The 20,802-nt window shown below is 46.8% G+C and overlaps 1 protein-coding gene across 1 annotated transcript in view; it reads left to right on the top strand.

Moving 5' to 3' along the window:
• The window catches only part of AFDN (afadin, adherens junction formation factor), a 94,263-nt gene that overhangs the window by 41,803 nt on the left and 31,658 nt on the right, over positions 1–20,802 (top strand). Inside the window, 11 exon segments of the mRNA XM_007445918.1 lie at positions 96–214; positions 2,984–3,045; positions 3,170–3,375; positions 5,340–5,360; positions 6,100–6,245; positions 6,574–6,668; positions 7,077–7,342; positions 9,315–9,458; positions 10,882–11,080; positions 15,038–15,141; positions 17,171–17,257. Of these exon segments, the coding sequence (XP_007445980.1) occupies positions 96–214; positions 2,984–3,045; positions 3,170–3,375; positions 5,340–5,360; positions 6,100–6,245; positions 6,574–6,668; positions 7,077–7,342; positions 9,315–9,458; positions 10,882–11,080; positions 15,038–15,141; positions 17,171–17,257 (1,449 nt within the window).

Raw genomic sequence — 20,802 nt, forward strand, 5'->3', positions numbered from 1 at the left:
CCCCCCCCCCCGCCTCCCCCGTGACGCTGACTGAGTGTGAAGCGTGGTTGGTCCGCGTGCTGTGTTTAAACGCCCTGTGTTTCCCCTGGACTTAGAGCTCCTCCAGGCTGGACGGCGACAGGGGGCTGTCTGCCGCCAGCACCGCCGAGCGAGGGATGGTGAAGCCCATGGTCAGAGTGGAGCAGCAGCTGGACTACCGCAGGCAAGAAAGCAGGTGGGAAATGGGTGCCTTTGGAATTGTGAAAGGAGTGAAAGTACACCTGGAGAGGGTTTGGGTTAAAGGTTACTCCAGAGGTTTGGCTGACATTTTTAGAGTGTTAGCAGTACTTTAAGGTTATTTCCTTTCATGTTACGGAATTGGAAAAAAAACGCTTCATCAGCAGTTACATCCCTCGCTTACATGCCACGGCCTCATCCAGTTGAAATGGGAGGCAGTTTGAATTAAGATGTTTCGATGTTAAATGTGCTACTTGGTAAAAACAGGGAGAAAGGGAATTTTTGTAGGATTTTAATACTTGATCATTTTGATATTTAGATAAGACTAATCATTTGACCCATTTCCAGAGGAAATCCTCACGTGTTTAAAAATACACAGAGCCAAAAATGACGTTGAAGTTGAGTGTTTCAGGGTTACGGAGTGCCATCCTGCTCTGTCTCACGCTCTGATGGCTCCCTGTTGATAGACGGAGATGAGTCTTTTTCTCTGCTGGCACTGGTCTTGCCTAGTTTTTTTGAACAGAGAACTTAGACCTTTTGTTATTTCCTTTTCTTAAGATTTTTAAATATATCTCACCTTAAGTCAGAATTCTGTTTCCTTGTGGCTTCTAAAATTGTTTCAGTGTTGGAAAGCATGGTGGTTCACCGTAGGTGTTGAGCCCTCCTCGGACGGAAACGGGGGAGCTTGGTGTGAATACTCTCATCGTCAGCAGTGGAACCGGGAACGCTCGTCTTTTGGTGCTATTCAGATTTTTGATGAGGCCATTCTGACTGTTCCCTTTCACAGATCCAGTAACCAAGGCATTAGCTGAGGCAGGTCACTTACCAGTTTGGTGACCAGCGACTGATACAGTTCTTAAGTTTTCCATCTTGCAGCAGAGGGCACTGTACATTATAAGATGTTAATATCATCCATCATAGTAATTAAATCTGTAGACTCATCTGGGAATCGCAGGTTTTCACCTCATTTTTATTATGGGCTTTTGGTTATTATTCAGTATTTTTTTGTGAATTTTTTTACAATTACAATATGAATCATTACACGTGGAGAATTTTTTTTAGATATAATAATAAATAGCCTACTTTCTGTGTCCGGACTTGTTTTTGGTAGTGTATTCGAGACTTAGATGTTCAGAACAGTGAATTAGTATTGTAAGGAGTTAACCTCCATTTACTTATAAGGTGATCAAGAGGTGTGTATCATAGTTCTTAGCCCATAGTTGCTTGAATAAGCAAATCATCATTGGGGGAGGGGAAGATTGATTAGGATAGTGTTTTTAGGATATATGCAAAATTAATAAGTATATCCTTACTAACTGATTAATACAGTTAATAAATATATGATAATATAGTGTCAGAATAGCCATATGATGATTAATTGTATGTCAGAAATTATTTTTTCCTGTGAGCATATATTTTAGTTAAGTTTTTTGCAAGGTCATATTCTTCTGTTTTGCCAAGACTTGTTTAAGTTTTATTGGATATAAATATGTGTTGCTTTGTTGATATGAGGACAGTGATGGAAACAGATGGTTCTTCCCATTTTCAGTCTCTGTGTTTTTCGTGTATGTAATACATTGTTAGTATAAGCAGTTCTCCTACACTGGTACGCTCATAAAAATCTAAGGGGCTTTCATGAGCGATTAAATACTAACCTTAGTTAAGGAAACAATTATGGATGATGGAAAAGGCTTGTAAAGCACCACTGACACATTTTCAAACTTTTTTCAATGAGAATTTAAATTCCTTATTTTTAATAGATTTGTTGAAGTGATGAAGCATTAAAAAAAATTGGTAAAAATTTATCCAGGTTCACGTTATGGGTATTAAATTGAAAAGAACTGCTTAGCTACAATTTCAGATGTTTACAAATATGGCAGCATAAGAAAGACATATTAAAATAATTGAGCTTTTGAATTACTTCTGTTTCTAGGAGCATTTTTATGCCTAAATTATTGAGTTAAATCCAAATTAATAAATCATAGACTGGATAATAAACTTTGAAGCATGTAATTTGGTGAAAAGAAGGTTTTTTTGTTTTCATTTTTCATGTTTATGATAGTTTGAATGAACTCACATTATATTTCTCCTTATTCATCTTTTGGTGTGTGGAGATGAGGATGGAGGCCACCAGAACATTTGTTGTTGGAAAGGAATCACTTGAGTTCGCCCGTCTGTACCTGCAGATCTGTAGTCAGCCGTGTTAGTCATCCTACGGCATGGTCGCCGTGCGCGGGGACAAACGCTAACACTGAGTGGTCGGGGGGACCTGGAATGGCAGGGGTCACGTGTCTAACCTCTGTTGGGAGAGAAAGGCGATGTCTAGCTCTTAGGACACTTTTCTTTTTCCTGTGTGAGAGCTCAGTTTCAAGCTCAGTGTGGTTTAGATTTTCTCTGTGTCTCCCAGCAGTGTCTCTTCATTGTCACTTGAGCCATCGCGGTAGCAGGTGCCTGGCAGCCTGATCTCTCTGCTCCACGCGACGTCTTCATCAATAATAAAGAAACAGGGTCAGATCTGTTCTCCTGACGGAAGCAGATACTTCAAGGACCTGACCTCTGTGAGGAGCTGGGACGTGGTCACTCCCAGTTCACTCATTTGAACGTTTGAATAGGTTCCACGTGAAAACCAGTCATCGGGCTGTGTATCATTTGAAAAAATTTTATATAGAGACGTTTAAGAAATAGTTGTAGAAATCTGCACTGGTTGTCGGTGATGTTATTAGCTAATGTGACCGGATTTTAAGAAATGGCCATTTTACTCTTTCAGAACTCAGGACACTCCTGGGCCTGACCTAATACTGCCTGCAAGCATTGAATTCAGGGAAAGTTGTGAGTAATTTCAGATTCCCTTGGTAGTGAATTACTTCTTGTTCCATTTTTCTCCATCTGATTTTCATGGGGTTTTTTTTGTTCTTTTTTTTTTTTCTTCTTCTTTTTTGAAATCTTTTCACAGCTGAAGATTCATTTTTATCTGCCATTATAAATTACACTAATAGCTCTACAGTCCATTTTAAGTTGTCACCTACATACGTGTTATATATGGCGTGTCGGTATGTATTGTCCAGCCAGTACAGACCCGATGTCAGTCCCGCAGAACGGACGCACAAAGTGATTGCCATTGTCAACAAGATGGTGAGCATGATGGAAGGGGTCATTCAGGTAAGCGCCGGCCTGCAAAGCCGTGCCAGTTCAATGACCATGTTTATAATTTTTAAATCAGTTAAGTTAGTTTTTTTAACATTTCAGATTTGTTTACATGTTTGACTTCATCTTAAGAATTTTTTCTAAAACGAAAGTTACTTAAGTAGGGTTAGAAATTGTATAGCTTTAAAAGTTGAAATGTAAGCTTGTTTTCTGTTTCTTCCCTACAAAATTTAAAATAAGGGAAGAGAAACTGTACATGGTAACATAATGATCATGAAAAAGACCCTTGAAATTGCACTAGTTGTGAGAAGGCATTGAGAATTTAAAAAATAATAATAAATTACTGAGGTGAAATTCACGTAACATAAAATGAACCATTTTAAAGTGAGTAGTTGGGTAGCATCAGTACATTCACAGTGTTGTGCAGCCTCCTGAACTTGGTTCCATAGCTTTTCCATCACTCCAGACGAACCCCTCACCCACCGAGCAGTTTCTCTCTATTACCCGCCCCATCAGTTCCTGACACCTTCTTAGAATTTTTTAATGGTTATGAAAAAGGACTTGTTCTTTTATAATGAGCCTACTAGGATGTTGGTAGTTAGCATCTGGGTTTTTTGATAGCAAACTTGTGTAGGTATAATGGACATTGTGACATTTCTCACTTACGATGAAAATCAGATTCAAATTCTTTTATAAACCAGTTTTTAAATTTTCAGGAAATAAGGATATTCTCTTGGCAGAATGGTTTGTTGCCTTTAGTACTGTCTCGTCTATAGTTGATAAAATGGGCGTAATAGTTTTCCAGACTTTTAGATAACTTGGAGGTTTAAAGTCCTTAAAAGTACATTTACAGATTTGTTTAAAAAGTGTTCCTAAATCACTTGTCAACACTATTTATTATTCGGCTGTGAAACTCTAGGTATATAATGTTACATGACATGGCTAGATGGTTTGATTGTTTTTCTCCTGTCAGGATACTTTTCAAACTAGAAAAGACTAGTTTGAGGCAGACTCGTCTCTTAATTCCCTCAGAACTGTTTTAAAAGACCAGACATTTTCGAGAAGCGTTTCTTTTATGTTTGAGTGGTTAGCCTACGAATTTGAGGAGGTTATGAGTCTTCGACCCAAATGAGGAAACAGATAAAAAGGAAAGTCGTTTTATTTGGATACCATTTTGTTACTCTCTTATTATTTTATAGACAGACGTGGATTTCCTTTCCAGTTGTCACTCAGAGCCATTGTCTGTCTTCCATCGCGTTTGGATTTCAAATTATCAGACTCCCATCAGCAAACTACTTTTAATGGACTTTTCTTACTAGGCAGTGAAATCACCATTATCAGGGCAGGCCTTTCAGACTTCAGATCTAGGTTCAGTGTGTGATTGGAGATCTAAGAATCTTCAATGTTTAGAGAGTAATTATGGAATAATTAAAATTCTTTCATTTTTTGTAAAAACCTACTTTCAAAAAACAAGTTACTCCTTTCTAGTGTAGAAATAACACGTCTTTAATACATGTTTAAGTTCTCAGCTCTTACTGTTTCTGCTGGTCTTTCTTGTCTTTTCATTCTTATTAACTGATCCAGGAGAATAGACTCTTAAGTTGTGTATGTTTAAGTCCTCTCAAACACACAACACTGTTAAGAGGTGTTAAGTCCTTTTCTTTGTAAATCTTTTAAAGAGATCAGTGTATTCATTTGTTTATTGTAACATCTTCTTTATAGATAAACTCTAGGAATTCCCTTCGTCATTGTGCCAGTTTTAAGAACATGAAACTAATCGTTTATGCCCTACACTTCCAAAGCTGCCTTAGAACCATAAATGAGTGTGTAACATGGGAATAACGTAACTAAATGTCGTACCCTCATGTCGTACCTTCATGTTAGTGTTTTGATTTTTTTTTTTTTTTTTAACTATCATGATTGTTTACAAGTTTCTTTCTCTCGTTCTGCTTGGTTTCCCCGCGTCTGTTTTTCTCCAGGAAGTAGACCGGGTTGATCAGGTAGGACATGCTGCTGGGAGCCGATCCTCCTGGCTGTGTTGGCTTAGCTGAGTTTCTCATGCTGCTTCCATGTCAAAGTACAACAACAGCTGGACCGAGGCTCATAACACTCATTTGGCAGCTGGAACATGCAGTACTAAAATCCTTTTTTGACTGTGCAACCTTTATCAGCATTTCATAACTTTTGCTTAATGCACTTCAGTGTGGATATGAAATGACAAAAGTTCTGTTTCTTCTCTTTATTGTTTATCCTTGGTTCCTATTCTTTGGATCTCATCTGAGGTTGCCTGGCCTGCACATGTGGTCGGGAGATGACACGATAGATCAGTACTTGATACCGAGTTGCTTGGTGTCCAAGCCGGTGACTTTGAGTATCAGGGTGGCTGTTGGGTAACCATGGATACATGTGTGTATGCTTCACAGATTACCAGATAATGCACCATCTCCAATCTGGTGTTGTATTATTTGATACCTCCTTTGCCCCGCTGATTCCATAAATTGTAGCTCACTAGATCCATGTGTCTCTACATGAATCCTAAGAAGTTGCAGTGGGTTTTTACTTCCCATTGCTATGTATGTACCCAAATTCCTCTGCAAGTATCTGGTATCTGTGGTAAATACCTTGGTGAAAATGGGAAGGTACTGGTCTATCTTCAGCAGCTTTTCAAGAGCATTCCTTTTTATTTTTATTATTGTTGTTTGTCCCGTGGTTGCTTATGGAAACGTGTTCTGTCTACAGAAACAGAAGAATATTGCAGGGGCGCTTGCTTTCTGGATGGCAAATGCATCTGAGCTTCTCAACTTCATAAAGCAGGACCGAGATCTTAGTCGAATCACGTTGGATGCCCAGGATGTTCTAGCACACTTGGTTCAAATGGCCTTTAAGTAAGAACATGTGTTTGGAGATGATACTATTCTGTAAAGATTTAAATCGTGTTTTCTGGTTAAATTTTCAAAACTAATTTGAAGGGTTTTTATTTACCCTAATTGAAGATGGATATCAAGAAGCATAAATAACTATATGCAAAATGTGATGATTTCATAAATTTAATTCACTTAGCTATGTTTCCAGAATCCTGAGAGTAGAACTCTTACATATATTTTTTACATGGAAGATATTTCTAAACAGTACGAATTGTTTCACTTGTGATATTATGTCTGATAATAGCAGGGCGTCATTCTGAGATTATTAAAATTGTTTACGTATTTTCAGATACCTGGTTCACTGTCTTCAGTCAGAACTGAATAATTACATGCCAGCCTTTCTGGACGACCCCGAAGAGAACAGTCTGCAAAGACCCAAAATAGGTTAGGGTTCTCTTTTTCTCCTTCGTCCCCTCCTTCCCTCCTTCTCCTGTTTGTTTAGTTTCATTTTAATATTTGCTGTATGTGAGAGGGAGGTACTATGAAAGTAAACGAGACATCCTGTTGGATCTGGCATTCTTTAAATAATAAATTGTGATCGCCACGTGTCTTGTTTAAGAAGAGTTCTCATCTTGTCGCATCCGGCTGGTGCGACATCAGACTTTCCCAGAGGTCTGTCCGGGTGAACTTAAGTAGATACAGTTCATACCGCTACGTATTGGTAGTTCGAGACCACGTCACTGCTTCCTGTTGGGATGAGATTGCTGTTCTAAAGAGGCTGAACAGACGTCATGCGCGTTCACCGCTAATTCCGGAGCCCTCTCGGTGACGCGGTGCCGTCTCTCTGCACAGACGACGTGCTGCATACGCTCACGGGGGCCATGTCGCTGCTGCGCCGCTGCCGCGTCAACGCCGCGCTGACCATCCAGCTCTTCTCTCAGCTCTTCCACTTCATCAACATGTGGCTGTTCAACAGGCTGGTAACCGACCCCGAGTCGGGGCTGTGCTCCCACTACTGGGGCGCCATCATCCGCCAGCAGCTCGGGCACGTGGAGGCCTGGGCGGAGAAGCAGGGCTTGGAGCTGGCAGCCGACTGTCACCTCAGCAGGATCGTGCAGGTGGGTGGTCCCCGCCCCACTCCCCCGCTCATTGGCGCTGTCGTACATGTCTCTGGTTCTATCACGGGGGGAACGTGGACTCCGCAGAGCTCAGCACCCTCCTTCTGGGGTTTTTCGCATGTACAGATAGGTTTATTAGTTTGCCTGGGTTGCTTGAACAAAGCACAACGAATTTGGTGGCTTAAACGGCAGAAATTTATTGTCTCTGGAGGCCAGAAGTCTGAGATCAAGGCCAGGGCACGTTGGTTCCTGCGAGGGAGAATCTGCTCCAGGCCTCCGTAGGCTCTGCTGGCTGTTGGCAGTCTTTGGTGTCCCTGGGCTTGTGGACACGCCACCCCTCCCCGCCTCTGCCTTTGTCTTCCTGGACGCACACCTGTGTCCAAACGTCCGCCTTTTATGAAGACGCCAGACCTGCTGACCTGATTTAACTTGATTCCTTCTGTTAGGATCGTGTCTCCAAATAAGGTCACATTCTGAGGTAAACAGGGTTAGGACTTACCCATATGAGTTTTGGAGGACACAGTACAGCCCGTAACAGGTGGTACTCAGTAGAATAAATACCTTAAAGTGCTTTTTAAATTGAGAATAGTAAGGTATATTTCATAAAGCTCCATACCGAAAGATAAAGTCCAGTTTGAAAGTGGATGATGATTGCCTCTTTAAGAATACAAAGCCAGGTAACCGCAGAGCAAAAACCTATAGCAGGTACACAGATAAAGAGAAAGGAATCTAAGCACACCACTCCAGAAAATCATCAAATCACCAGGAACACAGCAAGAGAAGAAGAAAGGAACAAAGGAGTACAGAAGAGCCATGTCCTAATGGCTTAACCAGTCCTAGGAATTTCCTAGGTATTGAGACTGGGAACTGGTATTTTGCAGTTAAGGAAATGAGTATCTAGAGCCTCATACCCTAGGACATTTTTTTACTATTATTACAGTGTATAATTTTGGCTTTTTCTTGCAGTCTCTTAAGATTTAGTTTCGAAAGAGGTTTCTGCCCTCTTACTTTGATTGAGTCAGTGAGTTATTAAAAAGGTCATTACAGGGACTTCCCTGGTGGTCCAGTGGGAAAGAATCCACCTTACAGTGTAGGGGACGTGGGTTCGATCCCTGGTCCGGGAACCGGGGTCCCACATGCCACGGGGCAACTAAGCCCAAGCGCCACAACTACCGAGCTTGTGCTCCTCAGCTAGAGAGCCCGCGTGCCGCAAACTACAGAGCCCACACACCCTGGAGCCCGCGCACCACAACTAGAGGGAAGCCTGCCCACCACAACGGAAGATCCTGCGTGCCTCAACGAAGATCCCACGTGCTGCAACTAAGGCCCGGCGCAGACAAAAATAAATAAATTAAACAAACAAATAAATAAATAATAAATAAATTAATCTTTTAAAAAAGAAGTCATTACGATGGTATTTTACTCAGACCTTAGCAATTGGTGATCTTAATGGTTATATAAATGTTTAAATTTCTAAGAAGTTTTTTTTTGTTTTTTCTTTTTTGCGGTACGTGGGCCTCTCACCGTTGTGGCCTCTCCCGTTGCGGAGCACAGGCTCCGGAAGCGCAGGCTCAGCGGCCATGGCTCACGGGCCCAGCCGCTCTGCGGCATGTGGGATCTTCCCAGACCGGGGCACGAACCCGTGTCCCCTGCATCGGCAGGTGGACTCTCAGCCACTGCGCCACCAGGGAAGCCCTCTAAAAAGTTTTAAATGCTCTCTGAACATAAATTATTGAGTCTCATTATAAATATATATTTTAATAAAACAAAGAGTTCATCTAAAAACCTTTACGACGCTTTGAGTTCAGTTGAACACATATAGGTAACGTTAATGGAACTGTATTTTCTTAAAAACATCCTGCATTTCAAAATCAAATTAGCAAGTTATTGCAGTTTTATAAATGTTATGTAAAGGGGAATATTATGAAATACTTTTAAATCATGATATTTCATGTTGCTCATTCTAAAATAGGCAACCACTTTGCTCACGATGGATAAGTACGCACCTGATGACATCCCAAATATAAACAGTACCTGCTTCAAGTTAAATTCACTGCAACTTCAAGCCTTACTTCAGAATTACCACTGTGCACCCGATGAGCCTTTTGTCCCTACAGTAAGTGACAGCACCACACTGCCACTCCATACGGGCCGTGTCTGCACAGGGAAATGTGGAGAAAAAGGAAAGTTTATGTAATCAGTTCCCTTATTTCTCTAGTAAATAAGATAATTCACTTGGCCGTCTCACGAGGTCGCTTTTGCTGTTGATGTCTGTATGAGTTAGGGGTCGGTGCAAGAAGTAGAAACTACATAAGCACGTTAAGTAGAAAGGGATTTTAATTCGGAGAATGAGGTTGTTGGAAAATGGTTGGAAAGCCGGGGCGGGGAGTGAGCAAGTTGCCCTGACATCTGAGTGCTCAGGCGCGGCGCTGTGACCTGAGACCCCCGAGTGCCATCCTTGTGTTCACGCAGCAGTAGCTGCAGGGGCTCCCCAACCTGTGCAGAGCTGTCTGCCTGGTAAAACCCAGCTTCTTGTCCAGAACAGAGTCTGCCGTTTGGGGATGCCTCCTAGAAGGGACAGAGAGCGAGAAACACAGAAAACAGTACGTGCTGCAGCTGGCTCTCTGTAGGGAGGAATGCTGCAGGTTCCCTGAGAATTCGGTAGAGAGGTAACCTAATTGGATGGATGGATTGATCTCCAGTGTGGGGTTTATGCCTACAGAAGACAGGTACAGAATCGCCCAAACCTGGAAACCACTACCTGTCCCCAGATAGACCGTGTCGCAGTCCGCTAGAGGAGCCTAACATGGCTGCACAGCAACACAGGAAGTCACATACCAGCCGTACACCCTGGGCTTCCCTTTGCACGGACTTGGGGACACAGGAGGACGCGGGTTAGAAGCCTGGGTGGCCGAGACTTTGGGGACGGAGGACAGGGCAGTGAGGGCGGCTTCGCAGTGGGCGTGGTTCGGTCCCCCGATCGGGCTGGCTGGCGGGGGCGGGGTGTTCGTGTGCTCGGCTGTACAGTTAGGATTTGTGAACTGTGTGTACGTTATCTCACTAACAGAAAGTTTTTAAACAAGAATCACCCATAAACCCATAGTAAGGCAATGACCTCTGCGTAAGCTGGGAATAGATATGTTTGTCCTGATTTTTTTTACGTTTAACGTTGTGTGAGCTTTTTCCGATGTTGTTAAGTATAAAAATAAGGTTATTAGCAAATGGATGTTAAAAAATTGTGCAAGGAAAAAACTTTTTGAGAAGGGAAAAAGACCGTTTTCTTGTGGTCAAAGAATTTCTTTCTGTTTAAAACTACAGGTCTTTTGAAATTAACAATTAATATGGAAGCTGATATATTAAGAGTATGTGCTGTGCTGGTGTTTTATTGCTTTACAGACTGATTTGAATCGTTGATAGATTTCACTCTCCCTGCGCGTATGTAGCCACGCTACGCGTGGTTAAACGTTTTTCTGACAGCTGCTGGTCAGCTGCGCCTGTCACCGAGTGTGTCCTTAGCTCTATGTCTGTTTTCCAACCAGGACCTGATGGAGCATGTGGTGGCTGTGGCGGAGAACACAGCCGACGAGCTGGCACGCAGTGACGGGCGGGAGGTGCAGCTGGAGGAGGACCCCGACCTGCAGCTGCCGTTCCTTCTGCCCGAGGACGGCTACTCCTGCGACGTCGTCAGAAACATCCCAAACGGCTTACAGGAGTTTCTGGACCCTTTGTGCCAGAGAGGTGGGTGGCGGTGCCCACACCTGGCATCTGAGCTGGCCCGCGTGCAGGCGAGCCTTGCGCTCGTGTGTTGGTGTGTGTCAGCCCACCCGTGTTGTGTGCGCCCTGTGTGCTGGAAACGCTGGGGGTCCAGCGGCTTGGAAGGGAGCGTCCCGTGGGGACGTGGGGTCAGAGGCGTGCAGACCACGGGGTCCTGGTTGTTGCCCCGGCCGCCCTCGAGCACTTCTCTGCTCGCCCGGTGTCAGAGTTACAGCAGAGGGACCTTGGCTGCCCCTCCCTCCTGGGTTCTGTGTGAGCCTGGGAGCTCCATCTGCCCTGTAAGCACGAACCATAAGTGTTGTTGGTGCCCCCAGAGCAGAGCAGGCAAGAACAGCACCAGCGTTAGAACCAGACGGCCGGAGCTCTGACCCCACTGTTGCCTTTGACCTCCCCTGTGCAGTGGGCGTGTTGACGGTGCCACCCCACAGGGCTGTCTTGAGGATTGAGCAGGTTGCTGAGCGTGGAGCCCCTGGCACTGTGGCACGGGGCGAGCCCGTGCACGTCACAATGCCAGGCTCGCACACGTGTGTATGCCGATGCCCCGGCACAGCGCAGCTCGTTTCCCGCTTTTACTCTATGCCCTCTGTCCACTGTCTTGTTGATGTGTACCGAGGAAGACACAGGCCGACCTTGGAGGCGTCGTGGGTCTGGTTCCAGGCCACGGCGATGAAGAGGATGCCGCAGGGAATCAAGGCGCCTGAAGCTCTGGTTCCCAGTGCACGTGCGGAAGTTATGTTCACACCGTGCTGTAATCCGTCTGTTAGGCGTGCAAAAGTATTACGTCTGAAAAGCAATGGACGTGCCTTCGATAAAAAAGTACTTTATCGCTGAAAAATGCTGGTCACCGCCCAAGCCTCAGCAAGTCTCAGTCGTCACAGATCGATCACAGGTCACTGTAACACACGTGATAATAATGGAAAAGTTTGAAAGAGTGCAAGAATTACCAGAATGTGACACGCAGACATGAAGTGAGCAAATGCTGTGGGGAAAGTGGCGTCTGTAGCCTCGCCTGATGCAGGGCTGCCACAGACCTTTCCATCTGTAGGGGAAACAATCTTTGCAAAGCGTGATAAAATGAGGCCTGCCTGTACCACAGTTACACCTGAACCACGAGCTTTTAAATTAGACCGGATTTCACTTCCAGTCTGCTGCTTTTGTGTAATGTGGAGCTCAGATGAGTAGCAGAAGAGATGCAAAATTTAGGAGTTAACTTTTCTATTATTTGTTTTTATTTGTTTAAATTAAGGTCCGTAGATATATAAATATATAAACTTAGTGAGTGTGATTTTTAACTTCAGTGAATGTGGTCTTCAGTAAAGACCACAATAGGTCTTTACATCTTCAAAGGTTTTGATCGTTTTAAAAAATTCATTATATAAAGGCTGCTGCTTGTAACGAAATGTGTTTGTACAGCAGCTGGCAGCTGTGTTTGTAACCCTCCCCGGAGCACTGACTGAGCTCTTGGTGCTGTCCTGGGAGAAGCACAGGCAGGGTGGGATGTGGTTCTTAAAGCATCGGTGTGTGTGCAGGATGCAGGGGCGGGGGCAGCGGTGGGCCGGCAGAGCCCTCAGTTCAGCCCTGACTCTGGGACGAGCAGGGCGGAAGGGAGGGGTGCAGGCTGCAGGCACGTCTGAGAGAGCTTTAGTTGGGCAGCGGGAGTCCCTGAGCCGCAGTGGCCTGAGCGGGGGCCTGGTAGGGAAGTGGTGGCCAGGGCAGCTGCTCTGGGGCCATGGGGCTGCTTTGGGGTGTCCTCCCTGCTCCCTTGGGCTCCCCGACACTCACTCAGCAGCCCTGCACCTTCACCGCCGGGCTGGTTCCTGCTCTCCTGCTCTGAACGTCCCCGTCACCTGCCGTTGGGCGTGGCGCCATCTCCTGCCAGTCCTGGCCCCCTACCTGCAAGCACATGAGCCGTGTTCCCAGTACCGGACCGTGTGCTGTGCATCCATGTGGTCCCTCCCTGTGTCCATTCCTCTTCCCGCTGTCTGACTCCCGGCAGTGGCCCTGTTTTCTGAAATTCCAGCCAGCATCCCTTTGTCTGCGGACTCAGCCTCTCCCTCACACTGCTGCCACCTTCCCCACCCGTGGTTCTCCCCATCTTCGGTGATACTTAGTGCCAGCGTGTGAGCCGTCTGTGTGCATCCAGCAGGACAGGCTGGCGGTCGTCCCTGCTCTCCGCCTGCTCAGTGCCAGGCAGAGGGCCTTCGGGGCCACGTGCCGGCAGAGCTGCTCTTCAGGACCTCGTGAATAAGCCTGCGGAGGCTGACTCACCAGCCCCCGTCGGACGTGCTAGGCGTGCTGGGTACCCAGCTGCCGGCTCCACAGTAGGTGCTGCGGAGAAGGTCTTGGCCAGCCCGGGGGCAGCGCCATCCTGACTGCACGATGCCATTTTCTCTGCGACTTCCCCTTAGGCTTTCCTGAATGATTCGTTGTGGGGCATGTGTGCTATTTCCTCACGGTCTAGGCAGCCCCACGCTGTTTTCATACATCTTAGATGATAATGTAGCCAAGTACAAAGCCGCTTTTAAATAAGACTTACAGAGAACTGGGTGTTTTCTTCTCTGACGTCAGCAGTTTTAATTCTTCATGCTCAGTTTTTTGTAAGCCCAAGAAAGAACTGCTGTGTGCTCTCAATTTATGTTCCTTTGGCTTTTTCGTGTAATACGATTCTATGAGAGAAGCTATAAAACCAGCACCGACTCATACCTGACCTGAGGTGCGTTCCTGATGCTGAGAAAGTAAACTGTGTGCGTATGGTCCAGACGTGCAAACCTGATGTTTAAAAAATTAGAAAATTACAACGGTTGACGTTTCAAAACCGTGAGAATTATGATTCCCTAAAACATGGGAAAGAGAAGTAAATTGTATGTAATATTTCAATGAAACTGGATTGAAACTGATTTTTTTAAAAAAAAAAAAGGACTAAAACTAAGTAAAAATATTTTGTGCCCATATTTTAATTGAGTATATTTGTGATGTCTTCTTTTCCCTCTACCACAAACAACGTCATAACTGTCCAAAGATAACAGCCCAAGTGATCCTTGCTGGTGGAACACTAGTGTGGATGAGGGTACCAGCAGGGGCCAGCCAGGACCCCCCCACCCCCACCCTTCCAGCACCCAGGTCGTGGGGACCAGGGCATGTCTGGCAAGCAGTGTGCTCTTCGTAATTGTTAGCTGCTGCTAATAAGACCACTTTGGAGAAAAGAAGAATTGTGCAGGGCCTGTGTGATCTGACTTTGTCACGAAATCTCTGAGAAACTCTGTAAGATCTGACAAATGAGGAATGACGTAGGCTTAGTTTTGTAAAGATGTCATTTGTCCCCGATGAACATATCAGAGATACTCTTTAAAACGGTATAAAATGATTCTCAATTTTCGTTTGGAAGAAATTTAACTGAGTTGTGACTTGTCAGAAATTTTGGGCAAAGTGATGAGAAGGAGGCCAGTCCTACCCCAGAATTGCTATACGAGGGGAATAGATCGTTTGCCCCAGCGTGTGAGCCTGTGCGCAGACGTCTGTGCTGGTGCCGTTCTCTGGCCCCTTGCCTTTCCTGTGTTAGAGATTCTCAGTGTGACTGAGGAGCTCTTAGTTGAGCAGAGCAGGCCAATCTGCAAGGAAGCAATTTCCGTGCACTTCTGTAATTTTTCATCGATGTAAGGGAAAAAGTCTTTGGAATAAAGAAGAGGGGAGACCAATTTCACTTCTCTGCTTGGTGCTGAAATTCCATTGGACCAAAGCAAATACGCAATTTTAAATGTCTGATGATTCAGTTTTCAGAGAGAGTAAAAGTAATTAAGGAAAATAAATGTTGTCCTTAGGTATCATGCAGTTGCTGCTTTCTGTTGCTTCCCTTGTTGAAGATTATGGGTCTCCGACGTGGTGTGTTTTTCATTCTTAACAGTTTGCCTGTTTTCTCCCCAGGATTTTGCAGGTTAATTCCTCACCCACGTTCGCCAGGCACTTGGACAATATATTTTGAAGGTGCAGATTATGAGAGTCACCTTACACGGGAGAACACAGAACTGGCAAGTATCACGACAATGACAGATGGACAAGGAAAAGAGGCGGGTGCCTTACGACTTGAAAATATTTTTTTTATTTTCAGTCCTCGTCTATATAGTTTTGTCTGTAAACAAATGGTACTTTTAAAAATAAAGCATACTTATACCCACAGTTACATCAACCATAATACCTATTTAAAAAATACATTAATATGGTAGTCTCAATGGGTTTTATTAGAAAAGTTTTCTTTGGTAAAAGTTATTTTCTTTTTTCTAGTCAGTTCGACCTTGTCTTAAGTGTGTGCCAAATCATTTACTAATATTTTGTATCTTTCTGAAAGAGCGGTCATCCCAGCATTCACTAGCCTCATAGATTTTAGGGAAAATTCTGCCTTGCTTCCCACAGAGAGTTTTAAACAAGAAAGGGTGCTTTTCCTTGTCTTAGAAAGTGATGCCAGACCAGAGTTGTCATATGCTACGTACACTAGCAAGTCATTCCAGGAAAAATACAAACAAATGAAATTTTTCCTTTTAGAACCTTTTTTGTTCCATTCCATTTACCTTAAACATTACCTTAAATGTAATCGCCTCTTCAGCCACGTAAGGGTTCAGGGGAGCCAAGCAGAGTGACCACACGTTGGGCAGGTGACTGTGGGCGGGGTCGGTGTGCTGCATGCGACGGACGTGGCAGTCAGTCCCCTGGCCCTGATACCAGTGTGCCCAGGCCAAGATTCAGGGATTCTCGTCTATGAAAAACAGCCACAAGTCTTCTGAAGCTTTAGAAACTTCCTTGTGGTGTCCTAACTTATTCCTTACTCAAAACATTGTGCCTAGTACTTACCTAATTTCTAAGAAGACAAGAATATGTAAGGTGACAACACTTAATGTAAGGTGAACAGTGTGATGTGTTTTGTATATTAAATTCAAAGTAATTATTTTTGCTTAGTAGCAGACGTTAGATTTGAGCATCTCCAAAATTGAATTAGTTGGTGATTGCTGTTACACCAAGTAGATCACATTTAGCTACTGATACAGTGAATGTGCCGCTAATACTCTTTACTAGCTGCTGTTTAGCTAATAGCAAGTAATAGCAGCAGTTTCTAATTCCCAGATTTTATAGAAAAACAAGTACCTTAGATGGAATCACTGATTTTTTTCAACTTTCTGGTTTATTCATGGATCCCTGAGAAGATTTCAGGTCTTCATATTTTAAAAAGCTTTGTCACCTCATCTTATTTATTTCCCTTAAAATATTATCATCCAGACTTTGGTGCTCAATTAACAAGCCATGTGTACAGTCACCACTTCTTGGCCATGTGCCTGCATACTTACGTATTTAACTAATTAAATTCTCTCAGTGTGGGCACTGGGCGTTTCTTCTTTACTTTTGTTAACTCTTTCACATGAGGTGTGACATGTACAGGACAGGTACCTTCGGTGGCTAATTTCACTTTTGCTCGTTTGGTGGTGGATCTGTTCAGAAACTGGCCTGTGTCTTATTGGTCGGTAACTTATTTCCCAGCCACGGGCTTCACAGAATCATGCAGAACTTTGGGCCCCACTGTCTGAAGCCTGTGGCTGCTGTATTTTTGCTGTTGAATTTTCTTAAGAGACAAGAGATGTGAGATCATCTTTGTCGTCACCGTTTTTGCAGTCCTCCCCACAGACAGTGTAAAGTAAGTGTAAATTTCTTTTTTAAAAAACACCTTGTAATTGGTGCTGAAAGATAATAAAGTAAAAAATTTAATTTTCTCTTTACGATCAGGTTTTTCTCATGTGGTAGTAACGCAAGGTTAGTTTTATTTTATAAATGAAGTTCTTTCGATAACATTTAAATAGCATCTGTGATGATGCATCTTTAAGGCTCTGGAGTCAGGACTGTTGGTGCTTGCATTTCCAGGTCACTCCAGGAGTATCATCTGTGTTCACTGACGTTACTGTTTACTTCTCCACCCTGTTGGCTTCCTCCCCCCACTACCGGAGAGAAGACGAGTGACCAAGTGGTGGTACTTGCATTTCAGGCCTGTAGTAAAGTTCTGTTTCCATCTCTTAGGCGCAGCCTCTGAGGAAAGAACCTGAAATAATCACGGTGACCCTCAAAAAGCAGAACGGAATGGGCCTTAGCATTGTCGCAGCAAAGGTAGGACGGGACAGGTGGTGGCCGAGCTGCTAGCCATCATTCTTGAGGTCTTGGGCCAGCAGCTGTCGGGGCCGAGCTGCGCGTCCAGTTCTGCGTCTGGGAGGGGGCAAGGGCGTGGGAATGGAGCCCCGGGCCCGCTGTGTTCCCAAGGTGACGACTGCGTGGACGGGCCAGGGTGCGAGCTCCCCGAGCTGGGCAGGTGGTGCTCCCGGGGAGCCAGGGCGGGAGGGACCCGACACCCTGCTCCCGTGTCCGTGTGCAGCGGGCCCCCGGGTCCCTGGCCCCCCGCAGGCTGCAGCTCCTAGCAGCAGGGGTCCTAGAGGTCGCGAGCCGCATGCACGTGCCACGCGGGCACTGCAGCAAGGGAACACCGCACAGCACGGCCCTGTCTGGGGAGAGCAGAGGGGAAAGAGGGCCTTCTCTCATTTTAAAGACTCTCCATTGACAGGTGGGGTGTTCTGTTTCTCAGAGAAACGAGAGGGTTTGGAAGAAAGAAGGGACATGGTGAAACTGAGATTCTAGGGCCTTGGTGTGCGGGAGGCAGTACAGCACTGGGACTAAAGCAGCCAGAGGAGCTGAGCCTTTGCATTAGCACGTGGAAGGCAGGTGTGGTCTGGGGCACAGCAGCCTGGGTCTGAAGCACCGCATCACCTGGGCTCACCCAAGGAGGCCAAGGAGCCAGGCCAGAGCCTCGCAGGCCAGGACTCAACGCTCACCCCTTCCCATGCGGTCCCGCTTGTGGGCCACGTTTCCCGCCTGTCGTGATCAGGTGGGCCCACAGCTCAGAACGCTGGGGGATGTGAGTGGGAAGTTACAGGCCGCAGACTGTTCTTCTCTTTGCTCAGCGAGTCACATGCCCATTTTCAGGGGGGCAGAAAGTTATTAGGATAAAAATTGCCCCACCACACTCCAATATACAGGAAAAATGTAGCGCCCGTATTTTCTGATTTTTACATGTATATATGTACATAAAAATCTTATTTCAGATACTTGTCTTACTTGAGATTTGAAATTCTCCTTATTTCTTTCAGTACAAAGCTACCTGTCTTCTGTAGGTTTAAGTAGGATCTACTTAAGTGTCTCTGGGCCCTTCCCTCTGGCCCGAGTCCTGAGTGTAGCGAACAGTGAGGCACCGCGTGGGCGCCCCCCAAACCCCCTCTGGCCGGCCTCTGGCCTTGCCCGGCTGCCAGGTGTCCGTGGGCAGCTAGGACAAGGAGCCAGGCTGAGAGTCACCGTCCAGCCTTGTCCCCGTGCCTGCGGTTGCCGGCGAGAGGCAGGAGTGAAGGGCGCCAGCCCCAGGGCTCTGCCGCGCCAGGTGCGTGGCCGGGGTCGGTGAAGAGCAGCCGCGGGAAACCCTCTCCCTGCCAGCATAGAGTCGAGATCAGCAAAGGTCCCCTGAGGAGATGCCTTGCGCGCTGGACCTCGGAGGGTGAGCCGTGAAGCCTGGCGGAGGGGCGGGCACAGACTTTGCGGCCCCGGGGCCAGAGCGCGGAGGCGAGGGGAGCCCTTGGAGGCGACCTGAGAGCAGGCGAGGCCAGACGCCGTGCAGCAGGGTCTGCAGGCCCCCCGTGGGGCCCAGGCGGGCAGACGCTCTGCTCCGCGGGCGTGTGGTCACAGCGGGAAAGCAGGCAGGGCAGTGGTCAGTGAGGCGTGTGGCAGGGTCCCCAGGAGACTGATTCCAAGGAGCCCAAGGGCTTGCTGCAGTTGCAGGCTTTAGAGGGAGCAGCCACTGAAGGGCTCACGTAAGACGTGGTGGGATCAGAGTGCAGTCCTGAGAGTTTATTCTTCCTGCCTTGGAGAGCGTGGTCTGAGGGGCTCAGAAGTGCAGCCAGGGGCTAGTGAGGGAGCTACACCTGGTTTTGCAAGTGGGAGGAGTGTCCGCTCAGCGGGGAAAGGAGGTGGCGGTGGAGACGGAGGCCGGGCTGCCGCGGCAGCACGTTTACTCATGGGGCAGTGTGGCGTCGCTGGGACAGACACCCCTGCAGGCAGCCGGGCCCCGGCTCGTCCGCCGCTGCAGGGCTGCCAGCTTGTGGTGCATCTTGGGCGCTGATGTGTATTCGTTGAATGGCAGCTTTCACCTTGGTTGCTGAACTGGGTATATGTAGTGAGCGGAAGAGAGAAATATCACAGTGTATCCCGGGTCTGTCTTCAGCAGCTGGGCGTGTGGGAGTGTTTACTGAAGGTGGGGCTCCTGAAAAGGAGCACGTTTTGGCTGGGAGAGAATCGAGAGCTCAGTTTTGAGCGTGTTAGATTTGAGAGCTGGGTGGATGCCTTTTGAGCTAGGCAAGCGAGCGCGTTATCGCATGCATCACTGGATACCCGAGTGTGGAACTCGGAGGGAGGGTCGGAGGCGTAGGGTGCTCTAAGGGGGTAAGAGTGTGCTCTAGTAACCGGATGGCGTGCTGTTTTTAGGCATGAAAAAGTGTGTCAATGTCTGTTCTTAAAACGAGACACGACTCCAGCAGTTCACCTGTGGACTCCATGGCTTTTTCTCCAGCAGAGCTGTAGTCTCTCTGGTGCTCGCAAAGGAATGTTGAGCAGGAGTGAACAAGTCCTGTAATGGGCCCACATTGCTGAAACGGCGCTCTGTGCTTGATGCCCGGCTAGGGCTGTGTCGGCCCTCGTGACAGCGCAGGTGGCTTCGGGAGAGTGCAAGGCCGTGCAGTGAGTGTGGGCAGCCGGGGTGCTCGCAGAGCTCTGCGTCCTCCGTGGTGGGCGCCCGGGCTCAGACGCCCCCCGCTGCACACGTGCAGCCCGGAGCAGAGCGCTTCCCGCCACACGCTCAGTGTGGCCGCACCTCGAGTCTCAGGGAGAGGAGCCTGTGGGGCATTTTCAGCTGGTCCCTGATGGTCACACAACGCCGTCACCTGTCCTTTTGTTCTTGTTAAACACAGAAGAGCCTGCAGGCCGCTGTATTACATTTTACCCCCGTCACCCTTACTTGCGTCTGTGTGTTTTGGTCTCTCCGTGAGCTGTCGCGGCCTTTGTGTTGGTCTCCGTTCGTCTTTACTTCTTCCTAATTAGCATGTGGCCTCGCGGCGTGAGCCTGGGCAGGGTTCTGATGTCAGCCCGCCGACGCCCCTTCCAGGCGGCGGCTGTTTTATGGAATCCAGATGCCTTGGAACCGTCGTGCGCCGTCCACTCTGTGAAACCCTGCTTTGGGGAAGTTTGGGGCGCTACTTGTCACGCAGCTGAGGGCCGGCACAGTGCTTCCTGTTTAATTTGGAGTTTTTAAATAGAAACCGTTCCCTCCTTTTTATTTTTCTAGCTCTTTTTAAAGTTTAATGAAGTACAAAGTAAACGAAAATCTGAGCTTGCCCGGTTACGTAAGAGTCCGAGTGTTGCATCGGTCTGGCTGGAGTTGCTCAGTGCCGTCCGGGCTGTGGCGTCCAGCTCAGCTTCGTGGTGGCGAGCCTTGAGAGGCCAGCTGTGTGCCGCTGTTGCCACCGGGGGAAGCAGACAGTTGGGTTTCAGCTGGAGAAGCTGGTGTGCCCGAGAGACCAAAATGTGGCTCTCTGTTGTCGGAAGAGCAGAGTCTGTGGTGG

This window comes from Lipotes vexillifer, unplaced genomic scaffold, assembly GCF_000442215.2.
Source record: "Lipotes vexillifer unplaced genomic scaffold, Lipotes_vexillifer_v1.1 scaffold459, whole genome shotgun sequence".
Taxonomy (NCBI): domain Eukaryota; kingdom Metazoa; phylum Chordata; class Mammalia; order Artiodactyla; family Lipotidae; genus Lipotes; species Lipotes vexillifer.